The sequence below is a fragment of the Ambystoma mexicanum genome, chromosome 10, assembly GCF_040938575.1.
Source record: "Ambystoma mexicanum isolate Mex_15411 chromosome 10, UKY_AmexF1_1, whole genome shotgun sequence".
In the NCBI taxonomy this organism is placed as follows: domain Eukaryota; kingdom Metazoa; phylum Chordata; class Amphibia; order Caudata; family Ambystomatidae; genus Ambystoma; species Ambystoma mexicanum.
The window spans coordinates 967,393,998-967,420,537 of NC_090932.1; the positions used below are offsets into that span (position 1 = coordinate 967,393,998).

General features: G+C 44.4%; 1 protein-coding gene across 2 annotated transcripts in view; it reads left to right on the top strand.

Moving 5' to 3' along the window:
* Positions 1–26,540, top strand: part of PLD1 (phospholipase D1) — an 886,935-nt gene that overhangs the window by 780,278 nt on the left and 80,117 nt on the right. For both annotated transcript variants that reach the window (XM_069618743.1, XM_069618744.1), the window contains 5 exons: positions 10,463–10,573; positions 11,397–11,485; positions 19,633–19,746; positions 22,799–22,848; positions 26,345–26,479. In XM_069618743.1, coding sequence (XP_069474844.1) covers positions 10,463–10,573; positions 11,397–11,485; positions 19,633–19,746; positions 22,799–22,848; positions 26,345–26,479 — 499 coding nt within the window. The remainder of the gene's footprint in view (positions 1–10,462; positions 10,574–11,396; positions 11,486–19,632; positions 19,747–22,798; positions 22,849–26,344; positions 26,480–26,540) is intronic.

Here is a 26,540-nt window from a genome sequence, read left to right on the forward strand (position 1 = left end):
CTAAATGCAGCATACTATTTCATTTCGCAGCGTTCTGAGAAGGAACGTTTGAACGGCATGTACTGAAGCCACCCGTTTCAGGTCAGTGATAACATGAAAATGTCCTGCCTTATCCCCCAGAATACTTGACCAGAAGACACTTAGTAATAGATCTAATGTAAACCTTGATGGAAGTGCAATTTGAATGTCGGATGATAATAGTCTTTTAAAGAACGCATTAATGCAATGTAATGTTTACAAATCACTGACAATGTTCTCTTCTCTTCTCTCTTCTCTCTGTCTACATGTACGTGTTTGTCAATTGTGGGTACCCTGTTCTCCTGAATGCATATACATTTGATGTTTTTCAAAATATCCTAACAGAAAGATTTTTTTGTATGCTCGTGTACATTTAACCTGGCTCTGAGGAAGGAATGTTACCATTCCGAAATGCATTAGCCCTAGGTTATTTTTCTTTGCCATTGTATCAGCACAAAACGAATTGGTGAAGTTTAACCATTCGTTAACTAAATGAGAAATCGAATTGAATTGCAATTTGCAGAATAAAAGCACTTCGAAGCAACTTTATCAAAGATGGCTTTACTGTCATTTATATTCTAAAAATAAATGTTCTAACCCTATTGGGGGAATTTAGGTGTGCAGCCCACACCGAAGGCTAATTAGCCTAGGTCCTTTCTCAAATAGAGGGATTCAGTCACTTCTCCCCAGGGTGGAACCTTTATTTGCGAGACTAAGGAGGTGAACCTACTACACGATATTGTGCCTAGGGATGGCGGAAAGCAGGATCTCACAGGGCGAGACTCCCCACCCCCCCCCATTGGAGATAAGGACTCCTGTTCCGACAAGGAACTCCCTTTCCACCCCACTCAAGAATCTAATGAAGCCGTCTCTATGAAACCAGAATCCTCCTACATCTGTTACTGAAAACACCTCTGACAAAGATGCATATCTGCTTGAGTAGACATCAAGAGGAGGATAAAGAGCTGCCTACAATGGGACAAAGACACCAAATGGAGTCCGGCTGAGCATGGCACTAACACAAAGAAAGGATGATGGCTGAAAACTGGGGAACCCTCAGTTTAGCAAAATAAAAGTGAGAGGAGCAAAACAATGGCGAGAGACCCAGGACTTTCAGACTGGCTCCAGAGAGTGAGGAGCAAGGAACAACTGAGTGCTAAGAAGCCCGAAGGAACAGGTGTTGGGAGAACACCTTAACGAAAGAAGCCTACCGAGAGGCGATCAAGTGTTCCAGGAGGGACAAGTCCATAAGAGGTGGTGGTGGAGAATGGGAGGAGAGAGAAAACCTCTCTGTGCCAATACCATCTACGCAAGGGTATCCTGAGTGGTACTCCAGAATGAAGGGAAGCCAAGAGGTGACCGGAGACCGGGAAAAGGGAGAAACCCTCTCTGTACCAATCCATCGACACAGGGTTATTCTGAGCGGTACTCAAGAATGAAGGGAAGCAAAGAGAAATCTGACGAATGGTGGCTAAGAGGAGAACACGAGAAAACCTCCCTTTGCAGATACCGACATAGGTGAAATACGCTGAAGCGAAATTGGAAGCAGAATAGCAGCGAACATGAGAACCGTCATGTGGGAAATAAACTCAGTTCCAGAGAGGAACGCCAATCCAGTGATTCAGGCCCTTACACAGGAAGGTAATGGGGACAGTGAGAGACCCTGGGATAGGGCTGGCTATAGTGGATGGTTAAACCCCAATTGACGTACTGACAAGAAGAGCGAGAATATTTACGGGACTCCTCATGCTCGTCCCAGTGGTACAGAGAAGTATAAGAGTGAGAATACTTGAGGGACTCGTCATATTCGTCCAAGTAGTACCGAAAACCATAAGAGTGAGAATAACTACAGGACTCCTCAAACCTGTTTGAGTAGTATTGATTACAATAAGAAGGGGGAGAATCCCTGCAGTACCATTCCTTCACTACCCAGTGAATGGTACAATCCTGAGCAGAGTCAAGTTGACCACTGGGTACAACACATATCCCAATGAGAAGATAAGCAGCCATAGATGCACAAGGAGTTATCCCATAGAGGTGGAAAAAACAAGGAATAGAGAGGCTGTTATTTGATAAAGACAGAATACAAAAGGATACACGGGTCATTACCCCTCAAGACAGAGAGTCAAGAAAGCAAGGAGTAACAAGGAAATAAATGTGGGAAAGTCCTCTAGAAGAACTTAGACTTAACCAAAATGCTATTTGAAGGTTTGATACTAAGAAAGAACATTTATTGGAAAGCTGTTTCTGTCCCAGGAAAATGTAATCATTCTCCTGGTCCTAAGTTGTTGTCTGTTAGTAGCAGGGTCAGTAGGGGATAGTTTTGGGATTGAGGATAGACATTTACTTTGGACTTTGACACAAACGACGAGCACCCTAGTTTTAGTTGTAGGCAAGGAAGCCTTTAGATTAGGGAAAGTGAGGCCTTTTCACTTTATTTCTATACATGTTAAAGATGGCAAACTCTGGTCTTTTGCACCCTTCTGACTCGCCACACCTTTCACTATGTTCTGGTTTTTACTGGTGCCCATGTGGAAACACTAGGTAGATCCTGTTCCAGACATCTTGAAATATCCCTTTCGGTCATGCTGGTGATTCACCTGCTGTGTTACAGCCTTCTAGTTTTGTGACACTCTCCACTGTTGTACCTCTAAATGAGAGGATGATGATTGGCAGTGTTTTTTTATTGCGGCTCCCCACCCACACCCTCTCCCACTCCCAACGGTGGACTCAAAATAATAGACGTCTGATGTGGTCTAGCTGGAGAGCAGTAGGTGGATCTGTGCTTACAAATGCTGGTTCAACAGAGATCATACAGGCCTGGCAGCACCCAGGTCTGCAGATGATTCGAGGTGTGACTTTGGTCTGCTGCTGCTGCTGCCTCTCTCTAAAAGACACTTTATATGCTCATCACTCTCTTCGTAACTTTGGTGGTTATTGTGGTTATCACAGCCAGTAAGCTGAAAAACTCCCAATCTACTCCAGTGCATGATCTTTGTGGTTTGGGAAAGTGTCTGGAGGGTGAAACCTACCTGTCTGCTACCTATACACTTCTACTCCTCCAGGCTTTTACAAGGGAAAGGGGTATAGATGATTTTGAGGTTATACGGGTGGAACCAATCTGCCAACCAAGGATCTGTCTCGTAGTTTCCAGTTCAGCAGATGATGTAGCACTGTTTTTCTTTTTCATTTTTTTCCCCTAGGGATCCAGATTCATCCAGCAATTAATTCAAGTTACTGGAGGGCACAGGGCTTTGGGGGGAACTGTGGGATATAGCAGCTACTGTTAATTCTGCCTGCTCAGGTCCTGACTCCAGAGTTTTGAGCATGGGTGATGTTGCTGCACCCATTGAGAAATGTGGAATCACGTTAGGGTAAAGTAGTAGAAATCTAGCTCTTGTGAACCATCGCAGTGTCACTGGTCCATTGATCAATGCAGGTGCGGTTGGTGGAGAGAACTGGGAGGACAACTCTGGGAAATTCATTCAGGAAGCTGACAGTACTTGTCTGAGGGCAGGCTTCTTGTTTCCCATAGTCTGCCTCTGTTCTTGGGATAGGGTCAGGATACAGAGCTGCTAGTATATTTAATATCTTAAACTAAAACTTAAATGGGGGGGGCTGATTAAAGGATTTTGTTCCCATCTTATTTCCAATAAAGGTGTGAGTGTATCTTTTCCATCCTTGGGGATTCAGAGATCAGCTGTCACTCCTTGCTTTGATATTGGGTGTCAACATAAACCACAAACCTGAAATCATAGTTTGTGAAAGAAAGATCAATGGACATTTTAAGGAGCCTGTTAAGCCACGCAATATGATGCACAAAGGATAGGAAACCACAAAGTGTCAAAAGCAGCCCTCGATAACCACCAACTTAATTGCAGTACACCTTAACATAGGTCATACTACCCCTTTAGTCTTTCATTCAGTTCATATGCAGCCCTGGAGAAGCTTAGCGTTCAGATGTTTGTTTGTTGGGAAGGGTTTAATTGCCACGTGTGGGTGGCTTAGTTGGTATGCATAGAATCTGAGACTTCAATTCGCATTTCGAGCGTAATCATGGTAGGGTAATCATGAACAGAAATCCTGAAGCCCCCTTAAATGGGCTGGTGTTCCAAACAGTTTACCTTGGGTTCTATTCTTATTTCTCATCAGTTAACCTTTATGTTGGCAGCCATGGTGGTTGCTCACTCCTACATATTACGTTATGTTCCACCAGTCTTCTTTTTTTCATATCGCTCATTGTAGCCTTTATTCATTACATCATGTATCCTCGACCCCTCCATTTTCACGTGCCTATTACCCTTTATGTTGTTTTCAATATTAGAATTAAATTGAGTGAACACCTAAAACCATTGTACATTCTCTTGTCAATCGAGAAGCGGCTATTAACTTTCATGTTTTTATAATTTTTTGTTCTAAAGGTGTTGTGAACTTGTATATTATATCATGTTGACTATTTTTTTGGCAAGTCAATTTTTTTGTTCCTGCTTTGTTTTCTGTTTGTTCCATCCATCTCTGTTTATTATTGTCTGTTTTTGGGGGGGAATTATCTTGTGTTTGAATGACTCGTGTTACTTTTTATTTTGTGACGGTGTCACTCTGATGAAGGGTTGATTGCTATCTGAAATGCATTGGCCAAGTGCTCTGTATGTTTGCCCACATGTTTTTATGATCTAGAATCACTAATGCAAGTTTGTACTTGAATGATACTTTTCATGTACCTTATTTTTTTGTAACTGTTTTGTAATACTATGATTTATGGTGCATTTATGTACTTGCCTTTTGAGTACATGGCCTTTATCTATTGTGTTGGTTTTCGTTTCACCCAGTTGGTGCTAGTTAGGTGGACATAGTACCCCTTTTGACTTTAGCATACAGTCTGGGTATTACCTATTAGTACACTCATTCAGCTGTGCCCATTGTGAGAAACCTGAGGTTATTCTCACTTATAGACCTCAGGGATCCTTTGTTTAGGTGGCCAGGGACGGGCCGTCATCCTTGGATCCCAACTCTGAGGACGGATGAGCAAGGGTGGATCACCTGGGCAAGGGATCTTTGGGGACTGCGGAAGGAATGCCCTCGAGAGGGACGTGGCATTCCCCCTTTCCAACACTCCCTTACCCAACAACCCCTCAGTCATTATGATATGCTGTCAAGTGAATCCCATCAAACCGCAGTATACTTCTATAACAACACAAAAGAAACTCAAAAAGAAAATAAAACCACCCTTGTGCACTCACCCCTTTCATCCTGACAAGATTTCCCAAGATGTTGCTATATTCCCTCCCAACAACTACCACTCCCATAATTCCTTCCCTCTGTTTCCCAAAACCACTGGGATGAGTAAGAGGCAGGCAAGAGTGATGGAGATTATCCATAGGGAACAATACACCATGGGTTCCTATGACCGAGCTCCATCTCGTCCCATTAACAAGGTCAGGCAGAGTCGGGCATGGTTGGACAACTACTCAAACCTGACTCTCGTTACTCCTCCCCACCAGTATAAAAGGTGAATCGGGAAAGCACACTTTGAGCAAGCTGGGGATGCTGGAAGGTGTTGAGGTGGCAGAGGAAGATCATTTGAGCTGCAGAGACCCTGGGTCACCTGTAGGAGGAGGAAACGACCACACTGGACCTTTGAATGCAGGTGAAGCTGCAGTGAGGGGAAAGACCTGTACCCCCAGGAGGCAAAATGAGGGGCAGATGGGGTCTCCTGGCGGTGCCAACCAGCAGTCCTCCCATGGGCCAAGCAGGTGAGTCAGGGTCTCTAGGGGGCAGGCGATGAGACCCATTACCTCAAGAACTATTCCCATTGAAACTCCTGCAGCTCCCAAAGCCATGGAATGCCGTTTTGGGGAGCTGTGAAGTGGGAGCAAAAACCAACCAGGTGCATTCTGAGACTGGAAGTCCAGAGACATTTCTTTGTGGTGTCAAATAGGAGCGAGGCGATACAAAGGAAGGAGCAGTCCTTCAGAGGCAGTGGCAGACCAAGTGAAGAGGAGCGACGGACAAAAGGTAAAGAAGAGGGCTATTGCTGGCTAAAGACCCCTTTGACAAGAATTTGTTGTGTCCTGAGAGCCCCGAAGGCTGTGAATAACTGCTGGAAGAAAGGTTGTTCAAGGGTGCAACAGAGTCGCAAGCAACCCTCCCGGGTGAACGGCAGAGTTGGGGAGGAACCGCGAAAGCAAGAAACCTAACCTTGATTTCCAGCTGAAGTGCTTGCAACAGTTGCGATAAAGAACTGCGAGCGCGTGTTGTCAGAACTACTAAGTCCAGAAAGCATTGCACAGGAAAAGTCAAAGTGGTCATGTTGTGGTAGAGTCCAATCCTCAACACACTCGAAAGACTTCGACATTTGTAAGAAATTGAGCCCAGCAGAGGGGAGTCCTGAGTGCAGAGTGGTGTTAAAACCGAGGGGGGGGGGGGGGAGACCCGTGGTTGGTTGTGTTGAACTTCACTTTTGAGAGGTTTGAGCCCGGCAGAGGGCGACCAACACAAACAGTTTGAAGCAAGGTCTGAGCCCGGCAGAGGGGGACTGTTGTGAACTGTTTTGAAGATGCATTAAACATCGAAGGGTTTGATCCTGGCTGAGGGAAGCCTAGGGAAAATCATAGTTAAACTGCAAGGACCAGGAAGACTTGTGAGGGAAAGAGGATTTGAGCCCAAGGGAATCCCAGATGAATTGAGCTAGGAGAAAAGCTTGAGCCCGATTGAGGGGAGCTTATGATAAACAGTTCAAAGATAGAGAAGGCTGCCAAGACTGCTCGGGTAGACTGAGTGTATTCAAGGGCTGGTGCCCAACCAATACCCGCGTCCTGTCCAACGTGGGAAAGAGGAGACTTTCACCCAAATTTGTCTTTCTGGCATTTTGTTCCACACCGTTTATTTCCCTTTTTTTTTTCCTTACACACATTTGGAAGAATAAGAGTAAGGGGAGGCATTGGGTTTTCTAGTTTAAATAATATTATTTGGACAAGACTGACAGGACTGTTTTCTTTTTATTTCGATGATAGAGATTGCTCCCATCTCAGAGTCCGGGCTAGTCAGGAGTTTTTCAAACCCCTGCAATATAAATAAATGTTTTCGAAACTGTAACTATTGTGTCTGTCGTGCTTCTGATACCATGCCTTCCTCACACCACTCTCCTTGTTCTTATTTTGGAATTTGTTTCTGACACTATTTTGAGTTCTGGCACGCTAGCTATGTCTTATGATGAGATGACAGATCTAACTGATAAGAAATCTATTACAGTGGGGTTCTCTGCAGAGGAAACGGCCACTATTTTGAACCTGATCACGGACACACATGTGACCACCACCAATAGAGATCCTTCCAAAAAATAAAACAACTAGAATTCCTCATTAGAAAGGAGGTTAACTGTAAATTCCATGCAGTTACCTAAGGCAGATATTATGCACACCAATGCATACCGAGAGGTCTTAGCATCCCACTGAGACGCATATTATGTAAAGAAAACCAGGATTTTGTTAGCAAATGGGAACAGATTCTAAATAAATGTTCACTTGTCTTAATTAAGCAATATTATGTTCCTGGGGCATTACCAGGCTTGGTAATGCCCCCACTGCCCATGTAATATTGTCATTAGTACCCCGGCATGATGTATCGGGGTACTAACAGTTTGTAAATTGCGACACCACAACTTCCACATAAAAAACAGATGGTCGCCATAGACCAGGAGGAAGGGACTATACATAGTCCCTTCTCCCATTTCCATGGCGGCCTTGCTGATGTTGGTACGGCACCGGGAATACTATTGTTCCCGGCGCAGTCAACAGACAAGGAGCAAGAAGGTAAGTGGGGAGGGGGCGAGGGGTGCCTTATTGGTTTGAAAGGGGGTGTGGGAGATAGGATGCAGGAAAGCGGGGCAGCTCAGCTGGAAAACTCAGCGAGGGAAGATGGTGCCTGCCCACTCTGAGGAGCCTCAGAGCGGGGGATTTGATGTCTAGTAAAGCCCCTGCTTCAAGCCTCCTCATTGGCTGAGAGGCTGCCATCCCCCCCCCTCTCCGGGTGCTAATTCTTCTTACTGTCCAAGAATTGTCTAAATGCGTAGACAGCCATAACAAAGAAATCGAAGAGATACAGGCAGAATGGTGCACTTCACTTACACATAATGAATTACAATTAATCATTTCTGACATTAACGCCATACTTGACTCCTACTGCACAGAACTAGAACAGTAACAAATCAGGAATTTAAGAGAGACACTTGCGACTATTTGACTGACGAAGTATATACCTGGATGGGCAAATTTAAAAGGCCTAATAACAAAACTCACAATAGTAGCAGTTCTTCAAATCCTGATATTCTGATAGCGAGGCACCATAGATACTAACACCCAAACAGCAACAACCAGTAGTAAACCAATACCGTCAGCTAGTGATATTGATCCCACTCTACCAGTAGGCATTAAGGCTAGCTGGCCTTCATCTATTGTGTTGATTCTTTGACACTCTACCAACTGCATTTATTCCACACTGCCTTGTCCTATGTTCTGGCACTGCTAATTCTTCTTTTTTTTTTGTTTTTTTACAGTTTGGAAAACGTTGTTGTTCCATATGCATAGCTCGAGTGTTACATCTGCCTGTTAGCAAAGCTGTTGATCCTTATGTTGACATTTGAAATCTTATATTCACGCGGACATGTAAAACTGCCCAACCATTTGATTCACCAGGAAAATCACATCTGTAATTATTATTTTTAGAGTATTTATTGAGATTGAACCTAGCTTTGGGAAACAACGGAGCGTTGTACAAATCATAGGAGCTGCTACACAGTAAGGGAAGTAGATTGCAAGGGATCAATGCAGGGGAGCAGGGGTCTAACAAAGGGGGAGAGGGAGGAGAAGGGAAGGCAAGTTGGCAGCAAGGGATCAAAAAGCATCCAGGAGAGGAAACTGGTTAGAGCAGATCACCCAGTTTTGAGTTAGGTGTGGGGTGGAGTTGTTGTGGATTTTTGTGTTGTGGAGGAGAACTTTCTTGACATGGATGGTCTTGAGGCTCCTTGCTGAAATGTAGAGGTGAGAGAAAGAGTCTAGTGTTGGTAGGGCAGAGCTTCCAGAGTCTGGTTGCATTGACAGAGATGTCCTATCTTCTGATTCTCTTATGCCTGCACTGGCGGAGTTCAAGTCTGCACAGGTCCTGGCTTCTGGTGGATCGCAGGCCTCCCGAGATGATTATATTCTCAGAGAGGTATCTTGGGGGCTTGAGGGTGATGGCCTTGTAGATGATGCAGCAGGATTTTAAGGTGATAGGCACTTGCAGCTGGAGCCAGTGCAGTTTAATAAGGGTTGGTGATGTGGTTGAATTTTCGGAGTCCTTTGAGTCGTAATGCAGCATGTAGGACTCCTTTCCCATTGATTCCTATGAGCACAGAGATCCCATTTGTGAGGATGCAATGTACAGGCTGGGAAGACGGATTTTGGTTGCTGCCTTGTGCCTGGGACATGCATCTAGAGGTATGCTAGAGGAATAGGTTGAAGGGGCACATAAGATTTAGTGTTTGCACACTATTACATTACATAGACATAGAAGAAAGACTTCCTTTCATCATGTAATCCTAACTGTTTTTGCTATGTCTGTTTAATGGACCAGTTTGCAAAACATAACTTGTGCACTGCATGCATTTTTCAGCGTTGAGAAGTATTTTCAGGGCATATGTGCTTTAATTACATGTTCTTTACCAAATTACAGCACATTGTGGGATGGCAGTGTCACCATTTAAACACATACTGTGATTTGACAGAGTACCTAAATAAAGCCCACATACCCTGTGAAAACCTATGAATGATGAACATTGTGTGCAAGCTATGTTTTGCACACTATTACAGTAGGCATTGACATAATAAGCGAGTTCCATTCACCATGGTGAACAGAAGCCTTTCTACTAGGACTATGCTTAAGGTATTAGATTGCATATTCGTGCATGGTCAAATGCTTTCATGTTGGGGCAAAGCCATCACAGGTGTATCCTTAGAGGGACACATGCTGGTATTTTCGAGGAAAGCCATCGCAGCTGTTTATTTATGAATTAAATAAGGAAACTACTTGTGGCATTGCTGATTTGATTAGAGTGCATCTACGCCTTCTATGTCCCTTGCCCTGGTATATTCTTTTCTTGTTTATCCTTCTTACACCTGTATTCTGGATCTGCACAACCCATTTGCATCTTTGGTTCTTTTCAGGACTTCAAACATGCTTTGCATGTATTCCTCCTAAAGCTTTCTCTCCTTCCCCCTCAGTGTTTTCCAATTCACTGGTTGTTTTTAATACACTTGTGACATATACCGTCATCATTTGATGCAGCTTGTGCAGGTTTCTAAATGAAATCGCTTCAAATTCACAGTACATGAAAAGGTGTTCATAAAAACAAAATGCTACACTGCCTTTAAGGGAAGTTACAATTGCCAAATCTCCTCTCTTGTAGGTTCTCCGCTCTGCTGCTGATTGGTCCGCTGGCATCAAATATCATGAAGACTCCATCCACAATGCGTATGTGGATGTCATCGAAAACAGCAAACACTACATCTACATAGAGGTAAAGAATGGAGCAATGTGCGAGAGCATGATCATATACTTTTAGTCCATGAAATTTCAAGTGGTCAGGTACACATTTAGACTTGGTGTTGGCAGTGTATTCTCGGGTTTGGACTATAAAAAGGATCCATTGGGAGTTTTGAGCTGTGGATTATCAAGGTGCCATGCTTGCAATTTACAGCTCATAGTCTGTGCTGGAAGGCTCCAACCTGAACACATTAAATTGAAGGGGGCACATGAATGTTTGATTGGGTTGAGGTTTTCCGCAATGTAGTCGGATATTGTTAATATGAACTAGGCTTACCATAGTGCTCAATATCTAAACCGTTAATATGATTTATTTTGATGATCTGCAGAAAATTCATAGGCGAGCGCCAGAAAATTGGCCAGGTTCAAAATCTGCAGAAGTTTCATTAAGCAAAATAGTTGCACAATCTTGAAAAAACAGAATTCCTTTCACTTGCTTTTTAAAATCTATTGCATTTTACTTCCCTGTTCATTCCAAACGTAAAATGGGTGCAAGTGCTTCTGAGAGAAATCTTTACTTTTGTTTCTTGGGCCATTAAATTATAGAGTGAGGATAACCTGGACTTCTCTCAGCCAGTAGAAATCAGAAATCTCCATGGTTACCACTTGTATGATTACTCTGTATTAAAGAGCAGAAAGTGTGTGTTGATGCGGTGGTTGTCGGCATGCGCTATATAAATGTGTGTCCCTGGTATTTATAGAGCACTGTGTATGTGGTTGAAAGCCCAGCACTTGCTTTTCACAACCTAATTAGCTTAATGCTGTGTGATTAAAATTGTGCTTTCCATCTCATCTAGAACCAGTTCTTTATTAGCTGCGCTGACAACAAAGTTGTTTTTAACAAGATTGGCGATACAATTGCTCAGAGGATTCTAAGAGCACACAGGTAATTTGTGTATTCTTACAATAAAGCTATAGGTTAATTCCATTCTAAAAATAACATGAAATGTCATTTCAGAAGAAATGCTGTAGAAAAGTCTGCAGCATTTGTTTGGTTCATTAGTCAAAAGATGTCAAGAGCAAGATCCGTTTGCCTTGTTTTCCTCCACTGACCAAAATCGAATGAAATTGTGATTACAAGATATGTATTTACAGAAACATTTCAAGAGAACATCAATACACACGGTCAAAGTGGGATTGTGGGTCTAGGGTACGCAGGCACAAGGTAATCGAGTAGGAATACGTCTTGATTGCCTTGCAGACGGCGGCCAGTAGATGGATCCTGGTCATTCTGAAGGATTGAGGAAGATGGGTCCCCAAGTGGAGGGAAGGGGGGCACAGCAGAGAAGACATAACCACCAACACTACGAATCTGGCATTGAATTTTGAATAAAGTATGTATTGCAACAATTGTAAAGCCCATGGTGGATAATGCAGTTGCGCTTGTACTTGATGTTACGGGAACCTAGGAGTCCGTGGAGAAACAGAAGCACTGTAGAGAAGTGCTTGCATTTGCTGAGTCTCAGAATATAGTGGGCCAAAGCACTGTCACTATGCAGCTACTTGGTTGTAGTGGTTATAGGGAGCCCTATTTAGAAGCTGTTGCTATAGTCGGGAATGGTGTCCTTTAATGCATGGACGATAACAGCTTTGTCAGGGAAGAAGAGTTAAGGTAGTATTGTCTTTGGTGAGGAAAAGTAGAAGAAGCAAGTGCTGGTGACATAGTTGCTTTGTGGTTTCAGGGAATAGTCCTCAAATGAGAAGCCACAATGTATGTTCTCAAAAGCAGGGTAAGGATTTGCAAGGATGGTGAGTGACTCTCTTGGGCGATTAACCATGTTTTGCTCAAGAAGTAGGGGGCATTGGCTTAAGGAAGTGCAGGAAGCTGAGCCACACTGGTTTCTGCTTTAGATTGGTATGATAAGCAGGTAGGCTGCCTTGGGGCAGGATAATGAGTGCGTAAAGGAACATCAAGGAGTTTACAAAGTCAAGGACCCTGGCGTGTGGAGGGGCTACCAAACAGTTACCTAACCTGGAAGAGGGCTAGAAGAGAAACAGCCGAGTGTCCTCAGCAGGAAGCTGGACCCCTTGACACATTGTCTAGGTTGACTTATAGAACCAGAACAGGCACCAGAACTGCAAGGAGACTGTTACGTCAAAGTGGAGGATGCACGTTAAAAAAAAGTATCCTAAATGATCGAATTACAAGATCACGGAGCCCACTTGCCCGTATTTTGTAATTTGATCTTTTGGGATTTCCCCTGTATGTCCCTCGCACTGGAGCGGGGTAAACCCCCGCAACCCATGATCCCCTTTCCGGTATTATTTTGGGCAAAAGATCTAATCTACTATGGTGAATGCACACTAAACGTGCATTCAGCATTTTAGATTCTATCTTTTCGTTCATTACTAAAGTGGAAGCGGGAGAAGAACCGAAAGGAGTTTGATGGATCTCACATCTGGGTGTTGCCACGGACCAATGAATTGAGTCCTTGAAAAATGCTCATGCATGCTAATGAGGCAGTGCATTTCGTCATTTAGTGTGGCATCTGCGGTGCTTTTGATAGCATGCAGAAAAGCAGCTGATCAAGGAGTTGCCATTATTTCCTCGTTTTCTAACTGTCCAAATATTCATTCCTGGTCCGTTGTCGCCATCAGAGAAGCCATCTTGATGCCCTTGACATTTTAAGCAAATTAGGCAGAGTTTGCAGTGGTCAAGAGGTGACACTCTGCGAGAAAGGGGTGGAAGCTTGGACACGAAAAAGGGAACTCCACAGTGTAGCTCGGTCTTTGAGTAACAAAGTGATACAAAATATTGTTGTGCTGTTGGCCCAAGATTCTTTGAGGCATGTCAATAGAGGGATGGTCCATGGTATCAAACACCACAGAGGGGTCTCTTGAGGTCAATGCCCCAATTACCTTCTACTGAAGAGCTATGAAAAATAATTGTGTGCCCAACGACTAGGACTGAATGAGTGTCTCTTATGGGACAGAGTGCAGCTTGGTGCTGCTCATCGTGCCTAAAGAAGAACTATAGAAATAATGTGATCACATAACGATGTAGTTTGGTAGGCAAGAGTAACTGGGCGATAGAACTGATGTCCTTAGAGTGTTGGAGTACGAATTAGTTTTTTTTTAAGGTGGTCAATGATTTCTGCTTCTTGCGAAGAAGGGCCACCAGGATGAGTAGAAAGATTGGGCACATGGACAGGCTTTTTGAACATGGCTGCAGGATGGAAGCAAATCTTACGAAAGTGTGAACTGAGGAGGAGAAATTGGAGAGAAGCGTGGATTTTGCAGAGGAAGAGTTGGCTGAAAGAGATGGAAGGGAAAATGCTGAAAGGGAGTAGTTGATATTTCAGTAGAATGTGGTGTTTTTGGCTTTAGCCATTCGGTAGTGCTTATGTGCCACCTATTAGCCGAAAATATTGCATTGGAATAGAGCTAGGAGGGAGGAGGAATGTGAAGGGGGGGCACACATATATATCCTATGGTAATTTCCACCCACTACCTGCCCCTCCCACCCAAAACACATCTTCCTTGGATCTCTTTGTGATAGGTTCATCAAGCAGTAAAAACAGTGTCTGCTAGAAGTGCCTGCCAGTGTTCTTTCAAAGCGGTATTTCAGTAATTGCGGCTATAAACACACTACTGGTGTAATACAATGTCTTAACCAAGTGTGCCTTTAGCCACTTGATTTATAAGCAATATGCTTGTCTTTGCACTGAAGTCCAGTTAAAGAGCAACAGTGACTAAGTCAGCGTTTGTGGCTTGTGAAGGCTCCTAAAATGGTGTAAGTGGAGCAGCTTTACTCGTGTAAAATCGTGTGCAATGTTTCCTTATAGGCCCTGACAATAGCACTTTTCCAGTCATGCCTGGACATCTGAAATGCTATCTATTAGGGTACGCCTACATTTGTGATTAAAAAGTATTCAAATATTGCAAAACTTAGCGGCCCAGTTGTTGACCAACACCTCCATTCGAGAGCATATCACTGCTATACATAATATTCCATTGGCTCCCTATGAAGAAACGGGTTCTGTTTAAGACTATATGCATCACACATCTCGCCTTTCTCGGCCCCCGCCAATCTTCTCCTCTCAGCAGACATCCTTCTATCAGACCACTGTGTTCGTTCTCGGCCAGTCTTATTTCTGTACCATGGGTTTTCAAGAATAGATAATGCGAGACAAGGCTATCATAAGGCAATTTGAGGCCCTGTGGACAGGCAACTTTGGGTAACTTTGGCTCCCCACCTGAACCAAAATAATGAAGGGATCCAAGAATATCTGGTCACGCCCGCCTCCCACTTCATCACAATCACAGCCCATAGCTTGATTTGTTGATATGGCAGCAATTAAAATGAGAAGGGAAACTTCCTTCAAGACCCTTTAACGCCCATCATATGTGCTGGAATGAGAATAATAAACCCTCAGCATTTCAAGGGCTACATTAGCTTTCCACAATGAGGGTACTTGTGTTCCAGCATTGGTACAGGTCACTTCTTAACAGCAGACATGAAGGAATACAGGTTGAACTAGGGATGCAAGACACGGCTTAGTAACCATATGTAAATGGTACATGCACCCCAGCATTTTTTGCATTTGGGTTTTATGTTGTACAAACCTATCTATGAAACGACGTAGCACTGTTTCATTTTGTTGAGTTAAGGGAACCACAGGTTACAGTATAGGACACACCCTGCGGCCATGGACAAGGAGCCGGGGTGGCATCTATGCATTGAGCAAAGAGTGTGAGGTCTTGAGTGCCTTCCTCAACTGCAAGAACGTTGGCGTGGCCGGTAATGGTGTTCTTGTAGGAAGGGTCATAGAAAGAGTAGGCTGTTTACTGTTTGTTTTTCTTCGGGACCGTTACTCAAAGCATTATTGCAGAAGTCTGATTAAACATCACAAGAAAGATGCATATAGCAGAGATTATTTTCATTATTTAGAAGCCATGAGGAAGGTACAGATCACCTAGCTTGAATACAGGACACAGACTGGGATCTATGAGAAAGGTGCTCATGCTGCAGAACAATGCAGTGTAGAAATTAGAAATTATATGGACTGGCCAAGTTGTTGTTAGGGAGATGTTTCATTTTTTATTCCAAATCCCCCCTACCTGTCGGACCCCCAGCCCGTTTTTGCTGGATTCCTGGACCTTTTTGTCTGTTCTCCGGAATGAGGGGAGCCTTTTTCCCCCCTCATTCTTTTTTTCTTTTTTTGCTCTGACTATGTGACCCTTGTTCATTTGGCTCTCACTGTATTTTATGGAGTCTTGATTTCCTCCATACTTTTTAAGGCATCTGTGTTTCACTTTTGCAGCACACAGCACCTTGTTATTCAGCTCCTTCAGCTCTCCTTTTTATATTATTTTATTTTCCCTGCTGTAACTACTGTTCCCAATGATAGGGGGATACTGTTTATCCTTCTTACTATTTCTGTTGAGATCTGCACACCTCACCTTATGTGGAGTGCTGAGGGGTTGCACTGTATCCCCTTTCTCACTGACAACCATACCTGAATGGCTGGTGGCAGTGGTTCTACCGACATTTGTGTTCTGTTCACTCACATTTGTGTTCCATGTTCAGGCTGTCTTCACAGCTGCGGTTATACACGGAAGTGCAACCATTGACCCACATGATGGCTGTATTATGTCTTTGCCATTTCTTGTGTGCTTGTCCTATCTTGGTCTTTCTTCTGCTGTCCTGGTTGGGGGGGTCCTTGTTTGACTTTTTTTGTCTTCAGTGGGAATCCTTTGTGAAGCCTGCCAAGGCTCCAGTGTGTCTGTAAGCACAGCAAGCGGGGGAGGAGTCTGAAACTATGTTGTTCTTTGTCTCCTGGGATGCTTGCCTGGAACCAGTTTCAATTGGGAGGCTGGCTTTCTGAAAGTACAGCCACCACCCCCAAAGTTTGAATGTACTATGAGTGTTAATTTATTGTGTTCATGGATAAAAGGTGAGGATCCTGAGGCTGAAGACAAGTCGATCACTGGAACCGAAGAAGACTACGACGAAAGATGCCTGAAGCACATTCCAGCAACTGGAGAAGCATGCTGAAGTACTGCTGCTCTCCTAACTCCATTTTCAAATCAACTGGGATGCTTCAAAGAGGATGACTCCCCTCCCCCCCCCCCTTCGACTGGTTGCCACAATTGGTCCTAAGGCGACCTTCAATTGAAGCCATCCCTTGATGTGCTGCGACCTTATAGGGCTGCAGAACCGCCAATACCATGGGACTTTGAGCCTAAGTGAAGTGCATCATGTTGCCCAAAACAAACTCTCACAAAACCTTGATGGACTACTTCTAGACCACCAGACACTAGAACCCCCTCCTTAAAGTCCCCTGAGCAGAGTGCAGGACCGAGCAAGTGAGGTGCATCATTCGGACTAGTCTGTGAAAAGTTGCCAAAACCAGAGCATGACATTGGAGCATGAAGAATCCTTTGCTGGGAGTAGTTTCTCTCGACTGCTGCTGTGACATCCCTTCCAGAGTCCCCCCTTTCATCACCACGACCAAGGAACAGGAGACCGGGTCTACCACTGCTGAATCACAAAAAGAGGTCAGGGCGTCCCTCTGCAAGAAAGAACACGGCACGATAACCTGTTCTGTTGGAATGTGCCCGCTCAGAGTCTGCAGCCACATGTGTTCACTCACTGTATCTTTCACGGAGGAGGAATATCTTCATCACTCATCAGGTACTGTGGAACCTGTGGTAATACTTACCTTGAGTCATTCTGTTGCTCCTTTGTTGCTGCAGTGCTGATTCTAGTTTCGGCCATACCTTTCGCCCAGGCCTAACATTTGTGCACATACAGAGAGCCTTGCCCGAGGTCCCTGAAATCTTTTTGACCAACAAAAGCCCTCTACTTACTTATATTTGAAGAATCCCCTGTAACTTTGCCTTTTTTGCATCTGTACCTTACCTGCTTTACCTCGTATCTGACCTTGAATAACTCATGCCTGGATATGAAAGGACTGCTAAGCCTGAAGGGCTCTGAAAAGTAATATAAGTCTTAAAAAGTACTGACCTGCTACTGTTGGTGTTGCTTAAACTTTTATTCCTACAACAGTACATTTTCTGAATTGCTATACCAGTGATTTTACTTACCTTTGTAATATGTTCAATTAACTGTGCAAGTCTTACCTTCTGGTTTACTCACCTGGGGTATTGCATTGGTTTTCTATTGTGAGGCAACAATAATAATACAGTGACATGCTAGTTATGTTATGGTTTGTAAAAAACCTCTTTGCCTCAGGCAGCCGGGTGGGTGCCCTGGGCCACATGTCCCATTTGCCCTCCTACCACAGGCGTTGCTAGAGGGAGGGCTTAGGCAGCTATAGCCCCAGGTCTTTTGGTTGTAGCTCTGGATAGAATTTAAGGGGTTACAACCAAAAGGCTAACTAGCCCCAAGTCCCGACAATCCCAACATTAGCGTAGCCCCGGATCTTTTCCAGACCTAGCAACACCCCTGCCTTCTACAAAGACAACTTTAGTGTCGTTTATTTTTATAACTGGTTGTGCATCCTTGGAAAACCTGCCTCTTCATCTCATGTTCATTGAAAACCACGTCTATTTTAGATTGCCCGCTCTTTAGTTCCCAATGCATGTATCTCCACTGTGCCAAGAAGAAATTTGAGGTGTAAGAAGCGCTTTATGGACTATAGCCAACATACAGTAACAATGGCGGTAGGTTGCAAGTCTCTGTAAGATGTCCATGCCTGACTCTTGTCTTGATGACTGGCTCATATAGACGTGCCAGTGTGGTGATTAGTTCTAGTGACCAGGCAGACAAAGCACCCTCACCATGAAACTTGGTTCTCCATCAGCCTCACACGCCTCTCCCATGTTGCCGCCTTGATGGTGTTCATGCATCTGACGAGTCTTGCTTGTCAAACAGGGATGTCTGTTTAATTCAAAATCTTGAAGAACACAGACATCAGACTGGTCAAACAAATCTTGAATTCAACTCAGCAATTGTTTGCCATGAATATTTCAGGGGGTGCAGAGACTGGTCGAGTTGGCGCGCTGCATGGTTTCATTCGTTTCATTCGTGACACTTAATCTAATGGAAACAACTCAGCTAACTACTTTTTGTGCTTAAAAATAAGAACCATTGGTAGAAAGAGCTGCCTGTCTCTCTTTTGCTAGTGTAACTTAGATTGCATTCATAGCCAGTGTGGCTTCATTTAAGGTCCCCAGCCAAAAGTACAAAGAGCACGCCACAGGGTTCCACATTGAGGGGAGCTGGGAGTAGTTAGCTCCTGCTTGTTGCTTAGAAGAGCCTGGTTAGCTGGCTACCCCAGGCCAACTGCTGCTGAACGAACACACACCTATGTGAATTTAATTCTGTGCCTTGAGTCCACTATAAATAAACATTGGATCACATCTATACCACATAAGGGGTCCTGAATAATGGACGAAAATCTATGTTTGCATCTTATGTGGAACTGAGATTTGCCGAAGGCCATGTGCTTGCGCCTCATTTCTCGTGGTAGCTGCTGGTCACTGGCTAATGAGGGATACCCAGGAGCTTGTAATTTCGGTCCCTGCCCCATACATATTCTGGAGAAGATAATTTCTCTCTCCCTGCAGACTTTAGCAAAATTGTACAGGGGGAGGACATTTTGGTTGTGGGAAAGAAAATGATGACGTCAGTGCTCATCAGTTTTCTCTTTAAATCACTGACAGCTGACCAAGTAAGGAATGGGTGGAATGTGTGTCCATGTGTGTGTGTGTGTGTATATATATATATATATATATATATATCATAATACTGCACTATTGCCTAGCTAAATTAAGACGAGTTGTCCAAGTTTCACAAAATAACATTTTCTAATATCTAATCCAACCTTAGCCCTCTCTTCAAGTACTAGCCATACTTGTAGTTTCATGGTTGGATTTGTATTAGTATAGAGTGATTGTGTGTGCCTTTGTTATTTGTACTGTTTGCAGGCTTTGCTGTTTGTTATATGACCTTGTAAATACATGTTTGTATAGATAACTGATCAGAAGTTGGCGTCTGCCTGCAATATGAGTGTTCTGTGAGCCGGGTGATGCATTCTAAGGCGTGCGCCATCTTTGCTGTTCTAGGGAAGGCAAGCGGTTCCGAGTCTACGTGGTCACGCCGCTGCTCCCCGGATTTGAAGGAGATATCAAGACTGGAGGAGGCAGCGCACTGCAAGCGATAATGCATTTCAACTACAGGTGACCCTCTTTAAAAGGCATTTTGCCACATGCAGTTGCTTCTTTAAAGCAGAGTTTTGTTTTCCCCGGAGTACTTTCAGGTCAACAGAGTTAGTGGCGTCTAAATAATGCCAGTGTTACCAGTGTGTGTCATTGTTAAATAAGGCGAGCTTTGGCATCACAGGTGAGGTGAACATGATGGGATCCTTGGCCGATGTGGGGAGCTGATGGTAATCCAAGCGCTAACTGGTGACATGTGAACATGCCAGTGTAAGCACATGGGTGAGTTGTAAATATTGGCGCTGTTCAGCGCGTAGGTGACTGGAAAATAATGCAAGTGTCAACCACACAGGTGACTTGCAAATAATGGCAGAGTAAACAATTTGGGAGAGGTGTGAAACAATCCACAAGGGGGAATCTAAAGACCTCCACCCTGTTTATTTTAATATGAACACAAATCAAGAACAGTTTAGCAGCTCACTAAGAAACCACTGTGGGGGTGACGGGGAAGCAAGGTGCATCCTGCCGGGCTAATTAAGAGTTGTTCTCAAATGAAGACTCCTAGGAGAATATAAGTGGGTGTTTGTATATAGGAGGCCGCCTTGGTGACCCCACGGCTGCAGACTCACCATCTAGCTGGTACTCCGCAGCCAATCCTCACCAGGCGGCCCCCATCCCCCTCGGTCTGATAACTGGGCGATACATGTAGGCACGGTGTAATTAACCCTAGCGGGGTGTAGCTCCAGCCATTGTCACAAGTGGTGAGTCGCTTTTGGCAAAGATTCCGGCTGGGCGCATATTCTATTATGAGCGATGGAGTACTGACAGTGAGCTGCAATGTAGATTTGGGAGCTTGAAATAAACTATTTAATTAACAAATAAATGTACCATCTATCTGTGGTTAAAACGAATTTAAATCCAATTATTCACGTCATTGGGAGCTCACGTGTCTGCCCCCTGAAGTGTGATGGCATGTTTCTGTCAGAAGTCATTTAGGCATTTGTCTGTGTTTGCGTGGGGTGTGGAGAATGTGGAGATTAAGGGAGTAATTAGACTGGTATAGCCCTCGGGGAAGGGAACTCCCTTGGTCTGATCTTCCTGCCATTCACCCAAACCCCTGCTTAACTTTATGAACCTCTCCCACTGATGGATCAATGTTTCACTTCATCTCTGTGCCCTCCTCCAATCACACCCACTACTCCTTCTACAACCAAAATAAACTTCAAATTTGACCTCATGACCCATTACCTGTACCAAGTCAAGTCATCCCTCCAAGCCCGTTCTCCTGCACTTGCCCATTCCACTGAAACCCCTTTTTTGAGTCGATTGTCACTATCCTGTTTGCTCCTCCCCTGCTCATCCACACCCTCACACGTGGAGCTGCCACGCCATCCAGCAGATGAAGACTGCCATCTGTCTTCAGCCACGAGGCTGGTTTAAGAATCCCTCCCCTACTCCACTCACAGCCTACAAAGATTCGCCGCTTGCCCTCACTACTACTCTGGACTCTGCCAAATCCTTAATATGCTCACAACCCTGCATGCTGTCTTACACTCCATACTATGACAACTTTGCTCACTACTTCTCCTAAATCACTAAAACACAAAATACACTACTCCTTGTGAACACTCTTACTTTCGGCACCTGTCGCCTCCCGCCCTCTCCTTCGTTCAAATTCATGTCACTTGCACCCTTCGTCAATATCCATATCTCTGCCAAGTTTGTACCAGTCTCAAGTTAGCTGTCCTCTGACCAAACCTCTCCGCACCTCAAACAATTAAAGAACTCCCATTTGTCGTCTCCTCGTCTATCCTCTCCTTCCTTGCCAAATTCTCACTCTCTCAGCCCAGTCCTCTTTCACGCATACTACAAAATAGCCACTGTCATCCATATAATCAGGAAACCCACTGTTGGTATTGACAGTCTCTCCTCCAGAGCTGCCTCTCTCCTGCTCCACCACTCCAAAATCCTCAAAAGGGATTTACTCAACTGTTTTTTCGACTGCCTCACGGAGCACTCACTCTGATAACCCTCAATCTGGATTTTGGACAAGACACTCCCATGGAACTGCTCTCAGCCATGATTCCAAATGTCTACAACTGCTTGCCACTCTTACTTGTCCTCCAGCCTCAACCCACTTGATCTATCTGTGGCCATTGACATTTTGGACCAGTCCTCCCTACTTCAGACCTTTACTTCCCTTGACCTTCATGTTGTTATGATGTACAGCGCTTTGTTGTAAGGCGCTATATAAACAAAATAAATACAAATACCTCAAGGACCCTTCCATCAATCGTCCCGGGAGGATAACTCAAGCGGCAACTTGCTTGCATTGGAAACAAGAGGACACGAAGCAACGCAGGTTCAATCCCCGGGTCCGCCCTTAGAAACCTCTGGGTATTAAGCGTGTTATAAATATGCAACTAAAACATATTCCTGTAATAGCGCCTCGATGCCCCTGGGCTGTGTGAGCGCTTTAAATATGCAAAGAAATAAACTGGGTGCCTTCTTATCTCTCCGACAGCTTATTTTTCATCTCATTAATACAACATATCAAATGAAGACACAAGAAATACTTTTAGATCAAGACATTCATCGGTATAGAACAAAGCAGCGCCGTCCTACCCATCATTGTACAAGAAATATGGTTATTAAGGCGTTACATATATATAATGCCCATAGAAAGGGAGTATTCCAAGCAGACTGACATGTTTTTGTTTTTTGTTGGCATGAAACACCTATACTCGGAGATCTATTTAAAACAAATGCATATCTGAAACCTAAACACTGATCATTGGTTACATGCATGAATGGAGAAGCGATATTAGCCCTAATGCATCATTACATCCCTAAGTCCTTTCACAGCAGGTTATGGTCCCATTTGATCTTTAATATTTGTATCAAAATTTGAGAATAAAATAATAACACATTATTTGGACAAGCACGAAAAATGCACGATGCCACCTCAATTTGTGTCCTACTAAACTTCAACATAAAGTAAAAGAACCGCGCTGCAATAATGACCTGTACATATGAGATCACTTTTGGTTTAGGCTTTTCTGCTCTCTTTCAGGACCATGTGCAGAGGAGAGAACTCCATCTTTTCTCAGTTGAAAGCAGAGAGTGAGTATGACATCTCAGTGTTCCAAATCCTGCCATCATTAGCTCACCGGTTGCTGAGTGATCATGGGATTGCGTTGGAATGCATGGAGTCAGGAATGGAATATTGATTGAGTTTGGGAAACAGGCCTAGGTTAGTTTTGTTTGGAAGATGGTGTCGGTGCTCTGAGGCATACCTCCATAGTGAGAGGAGCCAGCCGGGGTCAAATCCTATGCTGGAAAGGTCAGCACAGCTATAGGTGGTCCTATAACCACGACTGGAATGTTTAGTTTGGCATCCAATTGCAAGCCATATTGCAATACCTCACCTGTATAATACTCCTAACCATAATGAAAACATATCACGATGGTAATGTACAGGGGAGAAAACCTATTCGGGTCTTCTATGGGCTTGGTCCCGAATATGTAAGGGATAAGTTCCGCCCCTATACCCCCAATCAGTCTTTAAGATCTGTGATGTCATGTCGGATACTGGTACCACGGGCGCGCTTCAGCAAACGAGCGCTTTATGAATTCGTTGTCGTCATCATCAAAACCTAGGGTAATCCAACTGGATTTCTGTAGATTTGGGGGTTTCAGATTCAGAGTTGGAAGGGTGCTTATTTAACCAGGGCATCTGCCTTCCCACCATTGAAAGCAAAGGGAGTTACGTATCTTGTGGAATAGACCTATGGGTAAGGTGGTAACTGGTGATAACTGGAGAGCATAGCTGGTACCCTGCGTTCACACAAGTCTTGATAATTGTGCCTTGCAAGGTGCATACATTAGACACATGCATGACAGTCAGTACATATAGGTAGTTGTGGTTAATTGCAAGCCATGATGTTCCCTAGATAAAGCCTTTAAGGGCACATGTACTCCCTTCTGATGGGACCTTTTATGTGGTACAGCAGTGTACAGAGCCCTTTTATACCGTATTCAGCCTTGCAATTACTGCAAGAAAGGAAGGGGTGAGCTGGAAAGAAAGATACCAGTGTGGGTTTTAGAAGATGTGCACTGCAGGAGAAGTACCAAGAACTCCAGCAGGCACAGACTGTGGATCTAACACTGCACAGAACACAATAGGGATCGGGAGAAATGGATGTAATCTAATGCATGAGGTTGCAGGGCGGTCTGCATATTTCAGAAGCCAAGTTCGTATGTGCCAAGAGAACCCACCACAGACTTTTCTTAGGGTGGTCCCAGCTCATACATTATCAAAAAGCGATACCATAAGCCCAGCAGAAAGTGGTACTTAATGAGAAATAAACGTTACAAAAAACCAGAAGCACAGTGAGGTCCACTTCTAATGGATTTCCTCTACCCGTAGATTACTCATCTTAGATATACATCTTGCAGCACCACCTGGCATCAGAAACGTTTTCAGCCCTCACGGAGCGCGACGCGGCTCCACCTCAATCCAAGGCGTGTCTGTGAAACCTGACGTAATGTCAGAGGGCAGTGTACACGGAGCTGTTGGCACACTGTGACCTCCGCTCCTTTTTTCCGCACACTCCGTATGCTGCACAGGAATGCCAGTAACTTTTTCCGAACATAATTGCATTAATTCCGAACATAATTGCATTAAGCCGAGCAACAAGGTGGCATTCAAGCCTTGTAGGTAATGATCGAGACCGATGTCGGTCACTGACCCCACCCCTCATTGTGTGTGTTTACTACCTGGGGGAGGGACACAATATGGAAGACTGCGGTTCGTGCTGTTGCATGCATGGAAAGGGCCTCCTGGTATGTGCTGCTAAATTCGTCTCCTTCCTCCACAAGGATGGGAGATGCACTGCCTCAAAGTCTCCTGGTTCTGAGCCCTGTCTTCGGGAGAGACGAGGCTTGAACATCGCTTGCTGCGGGCGTTCAAGCATTGGGAAGATTGCAGCTCGCAAGTTGGGTGACTGGAAAGAGAAGAAGCATCACAAGAGGTCTTTGTCTCCCAGTGAATGATCTGGATTCATTGCATCCTCCTCATTTTCCATAAAGAAGCAGTGTCACTTGCTTTCCCGTGATGATGGGGAATCTTCAGAGAATCGCACACCCTTGGGGGTCCCGTCACCCACACGCTTCTAAGCCGAAACAGCGGAAGGAATTCAGGCAGCAAATGTTGGTCTTCTTTTCCACGCAGCTAGTGCTGGATACATAGGACTCTGCACTGGTGGCCGATCAAGGGCCCACTGCACTTGGAAAAACTGGCAGAGGCACATTCTGGCTCGGTCCCAGTGCCGACATTCGCGAATAGTCCCCTTACATTGACTGATTCTTGTAACTTTTGGGTGTCGCTGACCTGGTGCCGACTTCTTTCGGCCTCGGCGATCAACACCTTGCTGGAGTTTGCTTCAGCTCAGAGGGCCCCATTGTTGGGAAAACTGGGCTGGCGGATATCTGATAATGAGGATAATCCCGTCCTTCATGGGTTTGAAAGATTGGATTTGGGAGAGGTGGAGGAATTCCCAGAGAAATTCAACCGCTAGCAGTGCATGCCCTCACCAACTTGGCATCGGATCTGAGGGATAACAGTATACTGGACACCTCCCTAAACTTGATTTCTATGCTTTTACATATTTTAAGTGGTAGGATAGATGTCAGGATCACAGACTAGACACACACTAGTTACTTGTTTAGATTAATTAAAAACCAATGCAAAGACTCCTCTAATAATAATAACTTAGTGAAATTAAGGGCCGACCAAACCGGGAGAATTTGAAATGAAGCGAGGAACACTCAGGGATGGTGGTTGGAAATGAGCCCCGGCCTAGGTGCTCTAAAAGGGGCTGGCTCAAGGAAGTGCAGGCGAGAGTACCAGAGAAGGAGACGCATCAGCCTTCAGGGGAAGACTTTGAGAGAGAAGACTGCTAAGAACCTTAATTATTGGCGGGTGAAACTATCTCTTTGGTGGAGGGCTGGTGAAGGCGGGCAGAAAGTGCAGAAGGCCCAAAAATCATGGAAAAAGAAACGACCAAAGGGAAAAACATTATTAAATCCTTGGGGGATTCTGAGGCCCAAACTGTTTGTACAGTGGTTTGGTTGCAGGGTCCTGCAACAGTGCGCCTCCTGCCAAATCAATTGATTTTTGTAAACATCTGCTACTTGAGTTCTAATTGGGCTATGCGTTTGCAAAGTAGCTGGAACCGGGTAGGGGAAGTGATGTTGTTTGGGTATAAACGCCTTTTTTCAATGTTGCTATTCTGTTTTTTTTTTTTTTTTGTTTAAATCGATGAACCAGTATCCAAGCAACCTCTGCATAGTGCTCTGAACATGGACTACATGGGCGGTCGTTAATTTATATGGCTTTTCAAGATTAAGCGGGCGCTTGGGTATTGTTTCCCTAGTAGAGTATTTGCACATATTGCAACAAATGCACATTGGGTGGTTTGCAGAATGGGTGCAGTTATTTTGACATCTGTTACGTCTGTGAAGAATAATCATTAAAAATGACTTTATTCTGAAGCCATTTTCCTACTGGGTGCCTCAGTGGAGTGTTGGTAACCATGCTTGGCTCTCGTCTCTCCAGTTGGTGATCAGTGGTTGAACTACATATCCATCTGCGGTCTACGAACGCACGCCGAGCTCGAAGGAAAACTCGTCACGGAGTTGATCTACGTCCACAGCAAGCTGCTTATAGCTGATGACAACACGGTCATCATTGGTAAGAAACATTCATCTTCTGTGATTAAGATAAATAACCCATACTAAGTCTTCTTGATTAA